This window comes from Doryrhamphus excisus, linkage group LG13, assembly GCF_037039965.1.
Source record: "Doryrhamphus excisus strain RoL-2023G ecotype Guam linkage group LG13, RoL_Dexc_Guam_v1.1, whole genome shotgun sequence".
In the NCBI taxonomy this organism is placed as follows: Eukaryota; Metazoa; Chordata; class Actinopteri; order Syngnathiformes; family Syngnathidae; genus Doryrhamphus; species Doryrhamphus excisus.
The window spans coordinates 6,477,500-6,493,229 of record NC_136369.1 but is presented as its reverse complement, the minus strand read 5'-3'; the positions used below and the strand labels follow the sequence as shown (position 1 = coordinate 6,493,229).

Sequence of the window (15,730 nt, the reverse complement as noted above, 5' to 3'; positions counted from 1 at the left end):
TGGGTGGAATAAATTACAAAAGACCATTTTCGTGGGAAGCACAGAATCCAAAGACTGACAGCTGGAATAGGTGTAGATTCTGGAAGATCTAGAAACCTTTCTCTGCTGGCTATCGTGTTTAAAAGAATTCCCTAACCTCTATATACTCTACCCTGTGGAAGACAAAGTTTTTTATATTTATTTTTCATTACAACCCAAAAAGAAATCCCTTTTCCTATCCTTGAGTCACTAGAGTCTCTCTCCATGATAGATTATGTAATCCATTATTGGCTACCTCCCTCAATCCAGGTGCCCACACCTCACCAGACATCTGCCTATATTCTAATGGAATTGAACCAAAATCTTTCATACTCGGCCTGAGCTGTACCTAGGGATCACCACAGAACTACTGATCTTCCTTTTCCAGGAATTGTTATATTGAATTTTTCAATACAGTTACAGGTCAAATATTACAAATCTCTTTACTGGGTTTTTCTAATCTATGCTGCAAAGAATGAAAATAAGAATTCAAGATGAAGGATAAGATTAAGGTGGCAAAATGAGAAAGATGGGAAAGATTATTTTTATACCCCAGAGTCTAACGCACCAACAGTCAGACCAATTAATTCCAATGCAACTTTATCTTGCCTCATGTGTGACACCTGTGTGTTAGCACCCAATGAGCTTCAGCATACCTGTTGCATAGGATGCAACACGCAATTGTAGTCGGCCCTAATGTAAGCTCCCCTGTGGATTGACCAAGCAGAGAATTGTGAGGGCCGACTGTCAATTTTGAATGTCCAACAGAGGTTACGACCCACTCCCAATGATCTTGATAGAATGGTCACTGAGCGGTTCAAGAGCTACTATATTCGACCCCACCCTTCCTTAACTATAATGGACAGGGTTGTTGTAATCGCTGGCCATAACCATCACTCGAAGACAGCCCTCCCTACGGTCCACCTCAATAGGTCAGTGCCAGCCACGAACAGGGTTGCATGATAGGTTGTGGCTGGCACCAGTAGTTGGAAACAGATGGTATTTGAGTGTATCATTTCATACAGAGTGTTATGTGATATACATATCGCTGCCAATATCGGACAATATAGGCCCATCATCACCCCATATAGAGTCTTACCCAGAGTCTTCGGCGACCGCAAAGCGCATTGTTTCAACAGATACATGTCAAATGTTCAAATTGCTGTTTAGCCATATTTTCTGTCTGTTGTCTACATTTTGTTTTCCTTTACTTTCATTGCCTTGACGCTTTTTCTAGCCTGTTCAATTTTCCCGCGTTTTCAAACACCCGCTTCTTTCCTCATCCTCTGCATGGGTGACGTACGTGTGTTGGTGATGTAAATGATTTCTCGAAGCAGAAAATCAATTCTCTGCTATTTTTTGTAATCGAGGTATTCGAATTATCTGAATAATCATTGCAGCCCTACAGCATTGATAGCATCATTGTGATAAAGTAATAATTTTGTTCATGTTCATATTTGTGTATATAAGTTAGTGTGTATATTTAGTAGCTGTAAAGGGCCAGAGGAATTACGAGAGGCTATACGTTTCTTATCAATCATCTGAGCTGAGGAAACACCAGGGCTTAACATAAAGTGGAAGAGGGCCCAACTTCCTCAAGTCCCGGGCTACCACCAGAGCCACCCTTAAGGCTGTATAAGAGAATTTATTGGACAAAAACAGCAAAGAAAACAGCAGGTCAACATAAACAGTCCATCATGTCCAAAATGCAAGGTGTGGAAGGTGAGAGAAAAATGGGAGCGGCTCTTCCTCTTGTAGGTGTCTTCCTCTGCTTCTTATTAAAGGCTTGGTCCACGTCCCAGCCAATTTGGGGAGATGTAGTCCTCCAACAAAACACACATCTACCACATGTGGTCAATTGGGGGCATAACGGTAGTACCAAAATATATTTTCAGGGCGCTGGTTCTTTTGACTCGGCTACTCTCACTCCCCTCTGTGTGCTCACAGCTCTGATGTGTGTGTAACTCCTCCATCCCCTTTCTGTTCAGTGTCTACGGCACCGTAGATTTTGGCCAATCACATGTAGCTTTCACTGAAAAAAAAGTTGTCTCGTTTACTTCAAAGAGGCTCTAAGAATGAATCGCTACTGTATAAAAACTGAACAACATCAAAGCATGTTAGCCCCCACATCAGTTCAGACATGTCATGTCATGTGATGCCTCTGCAATTGTGCACCCCCAAAACCAGCCATGTATGTTAGAGTTGTAAAATTTCCTCTAACAGCGCTACATTTTGACACGTGATTAACATGCTTATGTCGTATTTGACTCTTGACCCACTCCATAGTTTGAGGAAATGCAGCGATGTATGTGGAGTCACAAACGGGAACTAATATTGAAGAGAAGTGGACCAAAAAAAGGGTATTCTGACTGGTAGCGTAGCTTCCGAGGTTCGACAAGACCAAAGGTGTTCGCATGTGTTGTCATGAAGTACGTCTCCTGCCAAAGAAAACAGACATTACTGGTCCACTGCAGGTATTTTTTTTTATTGTCATTCATACAGTGTTTTCTTGGCATAGCGTGTCCAAACTCATGATTGGGTTTTTTGTTTGTTTTGTTTGTTTTTTTTAGACATGAGGCCTCTGTTTTTTGTTGTTGTTTTTTTTTTTTTTTTGCTTTGACCTGCAAGCTAAAATTTGGGTTACAAGCCGCTAGTGACTGTGACAATCATAGCCGAACACTGTTTGGAGGCTTGTGTCAATGTGACCTATAGACGAGAATGGATCTAAATAGCAATAGTAGCAAGCTAGTTTGTCAACTGGGAAAGATTTTCAGCATATCAGACAAACATATACATGCATTATAGCAATGCAATTGCTTATATATTATATATTGTGTAAAATAATGAGAGGCACGACATCAAATATAAAGCACTAAAATAATAGACGCTGTCTCCTTGTACAAGCCTGGAGTTTGTTTTTTCAGAGACATGCACCGCCCAAATGCACATTGGCACTCAGTAAGGTCACCAAATCTTACCTTTATGCATTCCCTCATAGTATCAGCATTGGAGCCCAAATATGAGGTTAAAGAAAAATTGGAAAAATACAGTATAGTCGTCTGTCTGTACAGCATGGGAGACAAGTGGGACAAGTCGGCACTCACATTAAACATGCAAAAACTGAGGGACTTGGAACTATTTTCAGTATAGTATATGCAAAAATACTACTTGGTGAATGAATGGAAAATAGTGAACTAAAATAGTCATCTTTGTGTTCCACATATACGTACATCTACTTTATCTTTAAACTAAACCAATACCCACAAAGGTTGTGACTTCTGTTTTCCCCTTAACTGGAAAGGGATTTCTTGGGTGTGTGCTGTCAACTGGTTGCGAAAGTGAGCTGCCCAATCAAATATTGATTGTTTCTTCCCCTCTGGAGATCACACACACACACATCTTCAGCATTCTATTGATTAAAATATATCTTCTCTACTATCACCAATGTCCTTGGTTTTGTGATATTTGTCTTGCTATCTTGAGGTCTTGTGCTTGATGAACTACAGCGCTCTTTGCACAGCTCCATACCCTTTGAGGTGATCGGGTTAATGTGTTCCTGACAGTCGTGATGTATACAACCTCCCTTTTTTTACACATCATTTGTGTACTGCATCGATTAAAAGGTCATTGAATGGAACAAATCTGACTGGCCGTTCGTTCAAAATGCGTAAGCAATATGGAAAATGTCTCACACACATTGTACAGAATGGAGATGTCCGTGTATGTGTGTCTCTTGTGTTTATATTGTATTATATGTTCTTCAGAGGATTGCACAGGCCAGTGATGCATGTAGTTTTAATTGCTGAGCCTGTACAAGGGCTAGAGTAAGGAGAAGCCCCAGGACAGGAACAAAGCTTAGCCATGCCACCCTGGCACTTGACTTACTTTCCAACTTTCTAATCTCCTCACTTTTTGCAGATGTCAGTGGTCCTCTTGAGTGTTTCATTGGGACACAGCCATGCATGTTACAGTGATGACAGTGAACTCTTAGGTGTTTTTGAGACAACTTTGCTGAACTCTGGATCTACACAAAAGTGGGCATAACTGGTCTATAAGACAAAGCAGCAAAGGTTTTCCCTTACTATGCATTACTTACTATGCATTGAGTGGAAATCTATCTATCCCCATTTGTCAATTTATACCTGAGTCTGAGAGCAACTAAAAACAGCATTGTAGGTCTCAGTTGCTGTGCAGTTTCTTTACATCGGTCATCCGCAGTATAATCCGCAATATGAATTTATTTATGTGACATGCCCTGAGTTACTGAGGAATCTTGGACTGCCACGTCCCTTGTATCTTAGTTTTTATTCTGATACATCTTGATTTGCTCGCATTTTGGCAAGCCAAAGCCTGGTAAATGCGAACACATGCTCCTGCCCTCAGGCTTCGGCATGTGCTTGTCATGTTTATTGATCAGATATTTTATCTGCAGTCAAGTGTGCGTAACGCACAGTGACTGAGTGGCTAGCATGTAGGCCACACAGTCAGGAGATCAAGAAGAATCAGATTAAATTCTGCACTTGGGCATCTCTGTGTAGAGTTTGCATGTTCTCCCCGTGCATAGATGTTTTTTTCTCTGGATACGCCGGTTTCCTCGCACAATTGAAAAACATGTTAGGTTAATCGGTGACTCCAAATTTTCCATATCTATAAATGTGAGTGTAAATGATTGTTTGTCTATATGTGCCCTGCGACCAAGGTGTACCCTGCCTCTTGCCCAAAGACAGCGGCATTGAAAATGAATGGGTGGAAGTGTGCATAAAAGATTCACATTTTAAATCCGTCCTCAATTGTGAGGACTCAATTGTGTTGCGTATTTTATATTACATCACAAGGCCAATGGTTAGAAAGTGGAGAGATGGGGGCTATCTACAGCAAGGTTGAGAAACCATCTTGAACGGAGGGGGAGGTCAACGACACCACCTATCATCCTTTCATCATTACCTAAGAGATTCAATGATTTAGCCTCTAACAAATAACATTTGGCTTTGAGGTGCCTCTATGACCACAACTGAATATAATACTACTAACCAGAGTGATTCTACTCAAAAGACTGTTCTCACAATGATACTTTGGCTGACTGATACCACAACTATCAGTCACTATGTATTGACAAGCACATACAATATACTATATTAGATTTGATTGACAGATATCTGTCAGTGTCATGTAAAGCAGCAAAAACGGTGTGATGTTTCCATGCAATGATGGATAAACATTCATTTGCTTCCATTGCATGTTTATTTGTAACATATGACATCACCATTTAAAGGGGAACTGCACTTTTTGTGAATCATGAACACATTTATTTCACTTTTCTGTGCATTATAACACGAAAAAATTATTTAGTATGAGCTAACAGTGCACGTCTTTGGGACACACCTATTTCACACATACTCAGGTGGTGTTTTATAGATGGCAAACTTTGCATGGAAAAACGGCATACACAACCTTTCGGCCCTGTTTTGTGCATATGCAATCCGTATAGATGAGGCTCCAGGACAAATTTGAATATTCACAGGCATGCGTCTTGCATGAATGAAAGATAATGGTTTGTGGAGATTGTAATGGACTTTGGCGGATTTGTGAGCACAGCAAATTGCCTTTTCTGTGTCAATTTGATGTGTCAGAAGCAGACAGCGGTGCATGGCTGTTTAAACTGACTATTGCTCTGCATTAACATTATTCCTCATATTTTTCTCTTTTTTTCAATTTACTTTAAAAAAAATCAAGAATGATATCTTCTACTAGGTGGTTTGTTAAGAGACAAGGTTGAAGGATGGCTCCAAGGTTGTGAGAGAATTACCAGAGCGTTACAGTACCACCAATAAATGAAAACAAACTGTGAGTCCCTGAAAGCAAAGAAGGGAAGGGAAAACAAATGAGACGGAAGAAGTCCAAAGTTGTTTGACAGAGAGTGAGTGCAAACTCTGTGTTGATGGAGACAGGCTGGTTACCAGATGGGTTTTGTCAGAAAGAGAGGGGAACAGAGAGTGAAATGCTGAGGAGATAAGGCCCGATGTGGCTGTCTGTAATGCGATATGGCAGATGCGATTTTATTTTTAGGACACAAGGCCCCAGAACGATAGGTTTTATAGGGCTTTGAGTGGGTTGATCTTTTTAAATATTCAACTTCAATGAAATATAGAGCATGACTCGAGGCCGTTTGGAATTCATAAGTCTGTTTGGCAGGACTGTCCTTGCATGTTGAGATCTGTCAAACACAACCACTCATCTGGTGGTAAAAACAATGACAAAAAGAGAACTTGAGAGTGAACACATAAAGATAGAGGCCACTTTTCGGTTGAAAAGGAGGGTATAATTGTATATTGTGCGTTTAATTTGAGATATGGCTGCTTAAACACTGTTATGATCATTTGTCTAAATACAGTATGTTGTATGATACATTACCTGAGAAAATAAGTGCATCGTATAGGCCAAATAAGATTTTTTTTTAAAATTACCCTCATCTTACTAATATACTGTACCTAAAAGTAAATTTTTGCATCAGTGTAGTTAGTTAATTCAGTTTAGTTAAACACGTTTTGTATTTGTCTGAACAAGTAATAGATCAGTATTGTCTTTGTTTCCAAGGTTTATACCCATTACGTTTAAATGCATTAACACACTCAGATTCCAAACATACTTAAGTCTCTCCAGTTTTCACATTTCATGTGAAAATCATCTCTAAATCAATGCTGGGCTGAATGATTTATGCCTCCAATACACTAGAGCCCAGGTCCCCAAAGTGGGGTATGTGTACCCCCAGGTATACACCAGTTGTCATAAGGGAGTATGTGAATGAAAATGAAAAACAATTAGCGTCTAACACTCACAAATTCGAATCCGAACACTGCACAAGGGGAACAGAGCACAAAGCAGAGACGAGACAGATCATGAAGTTATTCATTGCTCTATGTGTATTATATGAAGCCGTTTTCTGATTATTTTGTGCATCAAGAGTGTGTAATCTTGAATATTTCATTCATAATGGTGTTCCAATGTCCACTTTGCACAGCTCTTTCGTTTTGTCGTGTGTTTTTAATGTGTGTAGAAATTATGTCTGCTTTGGTTCTTGTGATTATGGTGCTCCTCTGAAGCATTGACAAAAATTGCCATTGGATATGTATATACACGCTTTCTGCTACATAATAAATATATATTTTTTTATTATTGGATTACATGGCAATTATGGCAAATTGTTTTAATGTAATAGTTTTAAATTAATTCTTTGAGTCACTTGAAAATCCTGATACAAGTGATGGCCTGCAGATATTTATTAGCTTACTATATTTGTCTGCTGTGTGTTTGGGTTTTTTTTTTTTGTTTTTTTTTTACTATATAATGAAGATGTCTTTTGCAAAAGTCAGTAGGTCACTATATACTTGAGATGTTACCTCAATGGTAGTAATAATGAGTGATAATGATAGTAGTACTTTTTTTATTCTTTCAAAGCACTCAGGTCAGGGTAATCATTATCATTATAGTTATTTACTGCAGTTTCAATAGTAGAGTAATTAGTGGAGCCATTGGATTTTTAAGACACAATAATGTTATTTTCTATGCTACACTGTGTAGGGTAGAAACATGGCCTCCCATAAAAGGAGAATGTGTGAACCAATCAATGACGATAAGTCTGCATCCTTGAACAAACCCTGGCAGTAATACACAATGCATTGCCATTTACATCACACTCAGAAGCCATGTTCCACTGAACAAATATATTAGATTTTTTTGAAACATTTATACACACACACACACATATATATATATATATATATATATATATATATATATATATATTTTTTTTTTTTTTTTTTTTTTTTTTTTTTTAATTCCACACAATTTTGATAAGTACCGGCTAGGGCAGCAGTACTTGTGGCGGGAAATCAGGTTCACTTTAGAGGCATTGTTTAATGCACCAAAGCGTACAAATGCAATGTCATGCTTCACTGCAGCTCACAGTGGTTTGACTTTACTGAGGGCCACAAGACTTGACAGACATACAGCACAGCCCTCATTCTCCAGAGTTCCCATATTGTTTTTGGGAGGAAGACCATCTCCTTCCAGTTCTGATCAGCTTTAATGCGACACGTATGTACTGTGTGTCTGTAGCACTAAATTATTTACATGCACGACCAAGGACAACATTAAAACCCTCTGTGTCATTTGCCTTGATGTTCTGGCACACAAAGGCTTGTGTGCCAGAACATCACTAAAACATACCTATGTTTAATGACCGTTTAGCAAATAACTGTGTGGTACGCAAGAACTAAGAAGTAAAAAAACAGTGGTGATAGAATATGCTACTGCCGTTGCTAAAGCCCTTGAACCTTCATATGAAGTGGGATATCTAGTGGCTCAGTCAAAAACAAATCAACAATGAATAATGGTGGGAATGGGAGTTTGCAAGTCAAAAATGTTGACAAACACTGCAATCGAGAAAAGTCTTCATGTGGCAAAGTTTTATGTTTACATTTTTTTTTTTTAAGTTCCATTATAGAACAAAATGTCAATACTGGAGATGTCCAATAATATCAGCTCCTGATAATCATTGTCCCGATGTCTTGCCTTTGATGAGAACCGGTGCAGTGCACATGGAACAAACATTGCATTTACTGTATCAATCAAACATTCTCTGAGAAAGAAGTAAGACCCTACTTAAGCAAGCAGAACAACATCAGAACTCATAATCCAGACAGTACCCTGCACCTTAATCGGTGCCTCCAGGCGACCCACCAGGCCTGTCCGGATGGGAGTGATGGAAGTCAAAAACCCAAAGACGTATTTATTTATTTATTTTGCCTCTAGAGGAAAAAATAACAGAAAAGGGTAGAAATTTTTTTTTTCAGATAAAAGACAAGAGTCTAATCTTTCTTTTGGGAGGTTCCATGTTTTTATAGCCATAGAACACAATATTCTGTGTACCTTGAGTCAAATCAGTCAAAATGGCCAGTACTGAAGTTAATAAGATGAGTTAATAGCTTAGCAAATGATAATGGAAAATACATTCTTCCAACTGTTTTAATCCCACACAAATGGTAAACTCAGGTCCTTGTTTCATGGTACAATAGAAAACTTGCAATTTTTACTGTCACTTTCATATAAAACAAATACATTATGTCACCTTCAATGTCCTTTTAGATATTTGTTTGTTTTAGCAAATAATACAAAAAAGAAAAAAAAACCATTTGTGGTCAACTAGCCTTTCATTCTCATACACTACTCTCAATAGACGGTAATTTTTATGTATAATTTTTTTTTTTATGTGGTCGATCAAGAATCTCTTTATTGGCACGAAGCCAAAATAATATCTGCAAACTTAACTGTCTTGTCAACATGCAGCCAATTTCTCTCACCCAAACACCAGCTCTACCATTATTTGGCTTGCTTTCTTTGCTTACTCATCCAGTCACCAGTCAGGACTCAGCATGTACATATTCGCATCTCACTGACAGTTGAAAATTATAGAACTTTAACACCACCTACACACCAGTCATGGTCTGTGGTGTGTATGTACTGTACCATGTCTCTAAATGTACATTTGATCCCGCTAACTTCAACTAGTTGTCATTTCACTCGGAGAACTGCATATTTTTGTCTGACAACTCTCTTCCTAAAGTGATCAAATACTGCGAACTTCATAAGAGTGGAAAGTTGGGGGGAGAGAGAGAGTGATGAGAGGAAAGGCTCATCTGCATCGTGTTTGAAGTGGCAAATGCAAATGGACCAAATGATCTGATGAGAGGAAAAAATGTGAATTTCACCCTGTAGCTATTTGCAGATTGAAGAAAAAATATGTATGTCTGTGCTGTTTACATTTTTACAAATGTGTCATATGAGGATTGTGAACCTTATTTTTAAGGTTTTTGGAACATAATCTGTCATTTTTCTGTAATCGTTTACTTTTCCACATACTTTATCAGTATGAGAGATGATTTAGAACTTGTAAGAAGCAATCATATTAGAGTCATCCTACAACCCAGCTATGCCTTTTGCCAATTGTGCCTTGCCTTGGACCACCAATCATTGCATGTCCCAATCATGCCAAAAGAGGGGAAGTGTACTGAAATTCATCACGAATCAGGTCCTTAACAATTACCTAATGTCCTAGACCACAGTACCATGGTCCTTTGGCCTTGACCAGGTGTGTCTAAACAACAGTGCAAAATGTTCTTGCAATTTTTCAAATGGTCTTAAAAAGAAAAAAAAATCAGCCTTCCTCTCAACTTTGGGCTAAGTGAAAAGCGCATTATTATTTTTTTCTCCAATGCTTTTTTTTCTAACACGGTGGCTTAATTCCTATAATACTTTGACTTTATTCTCCTGAGTCACAACTTTTGCCTTACCTAATTATCCAAAAATTGCAACTTTATTCTGTTGATAATATTGCAAAAAATATTGAATTATGACAAAAATTTTGTCATTGTATTACAATATTATGCTCGTAACATGTTTGTGGTAATACATATTTTATATTAATATTACAATTTTATTTTTATATTTCTACTTCATTCTCATACAATTAATTTTTGTTTGTTTTCTTGTAATATGTTGTACTGTAAAAAAAAAAAAAAAAATCAGCTATTGGCCAAACTTAGCTATACACATAATGCACATAACAGATATACAGGTATACATCCATCAAAAAAAAAAAAGTAATACTCTTGTGGGTTTTATAATATACAGGCGATGTAATGAAACGGCCTAGTCAATGTCCAACAATAAATAGCTGGACCTGTTTTGCTGCCAGTCCACCAAGTATAGCCGGATAAATATGCATAATGTGTATTGTTATTGTACAGTGTTTGACTTGCTATTGTGATGGTCAGACCGTTTCTGTACTGTGTCAAATAAAAAAAAATGTATGAAAAGTTAAATTGCTAATCGCTTCCTCCTTGGTCAGCCAAAATCAAAAGTAAAAAGCCAACACACTTATTGATGGTGTATTCATCTGAAAGTTTACAAAACTGATGATGCTATCAGATTTGACCTGAACCTCTCAAAGCCAAAGGCAATTATTAAAGCTCACAGCCGGTTATTTACAGGACATGCAGCCATATAATGCTGAATGTAGATGGATATCAGTGACCCCAAAATGGAGGTCGTTGCAATTGAGCTGCTGGCATTTCAGCGAAAATGATTTCTTTTTGACACATGTCAGAGTTTTTTTGTCTCCTTGTGTATTTAAGTTAGTAAAGTATAACCACTCTTTTGGGAAGACTTTCAACAAGATGTTGGACTATGTCTATGGGAATGATTGTTTATTCATCCACAACATTTCTGAGCGCAGACAAGATGGTCCGATCTGTGTTGCAGTTCATCACAAATGTGTTTCATTGGGTTAAGACTCTCAAGTTCTTTTACACCAAATTATTTCAAGTTTGCAAACAAACTGAAAAGGGCCTTCCCCCACAAAGTTGGAGGCATACAATTCTCCTTATATTTTAGGGAAATTAAGAATTAAGACATAAAGTGAAGTCCAGCCCTTAGGAGATTAAGAGGTGTAACTCTTTGCACATCATCAGGGGCCTTACCAAATATCCTGCTCTTCTTCTGTGCCTTGACAAATTACCAACTGAGATAGGAGAAGCCCTAAATGATTGAAGTATTCTTATTGATTGAGAGGTATGCCTCAATACATTTTATGCCAACACTGTCAGTCTAGTTAAACACCCTCAAATTTTGCTACAAGCAATTATCTGACACAAAATTCCACTCGACTTGTAATGTCTTCTCATGGACTGATTTAGCAGCCTGGAGATCACATATGCTTCACATCTTTCGGCTGACTTTACAGCTTCCATAAAGCTATACACTGAGAAGCTATTGGTCTTCAAATGACTTGTGAACAAGGTCAACGAAAGGTAACTTGAGATGGAACTTAAACTGAAAACACTTTGATCATCACCATTTTAAGGCTCATGGTTATATGCGGTAATTCCTTTTTGCATAAAATAATCACTCATATTTGAATTCTGTATACCAGTGGTTCTCAGTTATTTTATCTCATGCACCTCCCAGAGGACAAGCAAATGTTGCATATGGTTTGCCTAAATTCCTAAATAAAATCACAAATATAAGCCATTACAAAGGTGCATTAAATATCATTGAAGAAATGTATTCTACATTCTATTCTACAATGGTCATTCATTTTACTGTAATCAATGAGTCACACAGATGAGATTTGATTGCCAGACAACAGGCTTTTATTGTTTATCTAGTTATCTAAACAACAGGCACAATAATCTCTAATATAAACCCTGACTACCGATGCTGCCGTAACCCAAGCTGAAACTCAACTCTGAACCTCTGACATCACTTCCTGTCTCCCTGGCTTTTGGGTCCCCTAGAGAACACATTTCTATCAACACACAAGCATGAGTCTTATTCATTTCTTAAATGGCTTGTTTACTGTCATTATCCCTACTTTATTGGTTAATATGAATGTAAAGGTGACTATAAGGGTGTTAGTTCATGTCTCGAGGGTTCTAATAGTTTTTACAAGGTTGTAAACAGGTATTCTATGCCCTAACTATGAAAATATTCAGTTTATAAATAAGGACTGCAGGGAAAAATCCCTTATCACTGCTGGGTCTGGAATCAATTAACCACGGTAAACGAGGGATTACTTTGACAAACTTGAAATACATGACTGGTATTTGATTTAAAATGTTGTCAAGATGCAATATATATATATATATATATATATATATATATATACGTATATATATATATATATATATATATATACGTATATATATATATATATATATATATATATACGTATATACTTTTTAAAGTTGAAAAATGGTAATTTGATACCACTAATGGCAATTTTCACTTTAATTCAGGCTCTGAATATGTTATGTGAGAAATACTGTATGTGTTGATGACAAGCAGAACAGCAGTTATGAGGGCAGATCAAAAAGACAGAATGAGTCTTGACTTTTAAATGTTGAGTCACAGTCCAAATCTATCCTTTTGAAAACGTTACGGTCTTGTTGGTTTTTGTGGTTGAAACTCAAAACTATCCACACATGGCTTACTTTGCTTAATTTTGCAGCCCGCTTTATCTTGTCTTGTCTCTCCCTCTCTCCCCACTCGTCTCTCTTTATCCTTATTTATTTGTCAGAGTTTGTGTTCAGGGACGTTCCTTGTCATTCGTCAACTTGCCCATAAAACACACTGTCATGACTGACTGGCCACGCTCCAAACTCATTACCGATTGGCTGACAGAGCGGCTCGTTCTGTTCTGCTCCGATGTGTTTGACTCCTGTTTGCCAGACATCTCATGCTCAGGAAACTGAATGGTGCGGTGGTGTCTGCGCTCGCACTATACATTTTCTGTCTCACTATCAAGGTCATATGAATATGGATTCACCCTCTCCTGTCAGCACGCACATACTGATGATGAAGTCTAAGATCTACTCAGAGGGATTATAATTCAGAACACAGGTCTGATCTGGGCCAGCACTTTCTTTCACTGACTGCCTGTTGTATGTCAGAAAGCAGAAGGGAGGGGGCAGCGGAGAGAGGACAGTAGCAAAGAGTGGGAGGACTGGGGTAAATAAGAAGGATGATGCAGTCCACTGTAGTAGAAAACCAGACGAGGAGAATGGATGGTGATAGTGAAATCAGTGATGTTAGGATAAGCTGGGCTTTGTGCATTGGTATGGGGAGGCCATGTAAGATTAAAATGAAAGGTTAAGAAAAGACAACATACAATATTATTGAATTTCTGTTATGGTTGATCAGCCATATCCATTCCATCATATGGGTTGGCTCTAAGCCACGAGCCTGCTGCAGAGTGTGTGTATTGTAAGGGCATTGTGTGCTTCCATGTTTTGTTTGTGCGTTTTTATCCTAACGAACGGTGTGTAAAATAAATGCATTTGTGCGTTCACTTTGTTTCCCATTACTTAAGTGCCTCTCGCTTCTTTGCTGTGATTCATGTGGCTCCATCCTGTGCAGTTCCCATAGACTGACAACTTTGACTTCATGTTTTCTGTGCTTGTAATTTTATTAACTCCCTTTGCTTCCATTCATCTAACAAGCTTGTTGCATAAAAATTTTCCACATCGTTTGGTTGCACAGTCATGCTCATTTCTTTGTGTCTTTTCTTTCTTTTTCCCCTCCCAGAAAACAAGAAGGCACCTATACAAAGGTCTCGTTCTCGTCAGAATGTAAATGCATGTTCAACGGGGGTGAAGGCACCGCCCACTAAGGAGTCTGACGGCCATGTGGCTTCAGCCATTGGGGACAAGGCTGTGGTGTGTTCAGAGTCAGCACACAGGTACAGGAACACCCCAGGCCATAGTAAGGGCCCAGAAAGAGAAAGGGTACTGGAGAAAGTCGTCCCTAAACCAACAGAAATTGACCAAAGGGCCTCTCAGCCGTGCTCCGCTGGTGCTGCGGTCAGTGGCACCACTGCAGAGTCCGATATAGAGGCTCTGCTAGCAAAACTAAAGGCCTTGTAAGCAATTATAGTACAGTATATTGCAATGTACACATTTGACTAATCATTGATAGAATTAGACTTGTATTAAAGCTGTACCAAATTTGCATACTGTATTTGAAAGTGTACCGGTTTAAGAAAAACAGTGCAAGTAGGACACAATTAGGACACAAAACTAATAACACTCCACCTCAAAAATTGGTGTCAATAAATACCGCTATAAAATTACGATGAACATTCTAATCCAAAATCAGATTCTTATTCCTGCTTATATTATATTGTGCTGTGCATATGGTAGATTTTGACATCATACATTAGTCAGTATGTTTTCACAAGGATTTAGTCATAAATCATACAAAATATGAAGCACTACACTACTTTACATTCTTATTGACTCACACATCACTACACTTTCTCTGTGCACCTGGGGAAAAAGGCTCCAACACCCAGCACAGTGTTAATTAGTATAGTTATAATATATTCAGAAATATACGTATATATATATATGCAGAAAGGGTTGTATCTAGTAGTGTGAATTACATCAAACACCATTTGTTTACCTTTAACATTGAAATTCTAAAGCATTTATTTTGGAGTGATTGTTTTGTTTCCCAAGCTTTACGTTATATTTTTCTTATATTGTATTTTGTACATTACTAGTACTTGCTAAATGACAGTACTTTAAAGGGATGTTATTAAACGTTTATTTGACATCGACATGTTGGTGGATCTAAGCTGTAGTATTTATACGAAAACAGTACAGTTTGTCTTAAAGTATGATCCAGAATTCAAACAAAAAACAGGTTTATTTTGGGTTGCAACATTCCGACTGACGCTTCTTGTCATTTACATAGTCATCTCTGATGTTGTATTGCTGCTTTTATATTAATAAAATAGTTGGCTGTATAACAGATGTCTTTTTTATGCCACAATCTACAATAGAAGACGGGTCACAAACACGGTGAATGAAAGCCTGCTTTCCATTCACGGCTTCTGTTAATAATGTGAGAACTCTAGAAAGAAATGCATTCTGAAATACAAAATATGAGCATTTTGTTAATGTAAAACCAACATATTCAGTTTGTTTGGGTTATGCCAGGATTGTCAAGCTGAAACGCACAGGGGGTCAAAACTCAAAGCCTACTTTAGGTTGTGGGCTGAACTGGACATTACCCCCCACCCACATGGATATTTTTTTTTTAGTTTTTGAAATCGGAGTGTGGGGAATGTGCATTTTTTTGTCTCTTCATTCTT

General features: G+C 38.0%; 1 protein-coding gene across 1 annotated transcript in view; it reads left to right on the top strand.

The window, feature by feature from the left end:
• LOC131139379 (protein diaphanous homolog 3-like) overlaps positions 1–15,385 on the top strand; it is a 90,577-nt gene extending 75,192 nt beyond the window's left edge. Inside the window, exon 30 of the mRNA XM_078795569.1 lies at positions 14,161–15,385. Within this exon, the coding sequence (XP_078651695.1) occupies positions 14,161–14,498 (338 nt within the window). The 3' untranslated portion in view covers positions 14,499–15,385. The remainder of the gene's footprint in view (positions 1–14,160) is intronic.
• Positions 15,386–15,730: the final 345 nt, after the last annotated feature.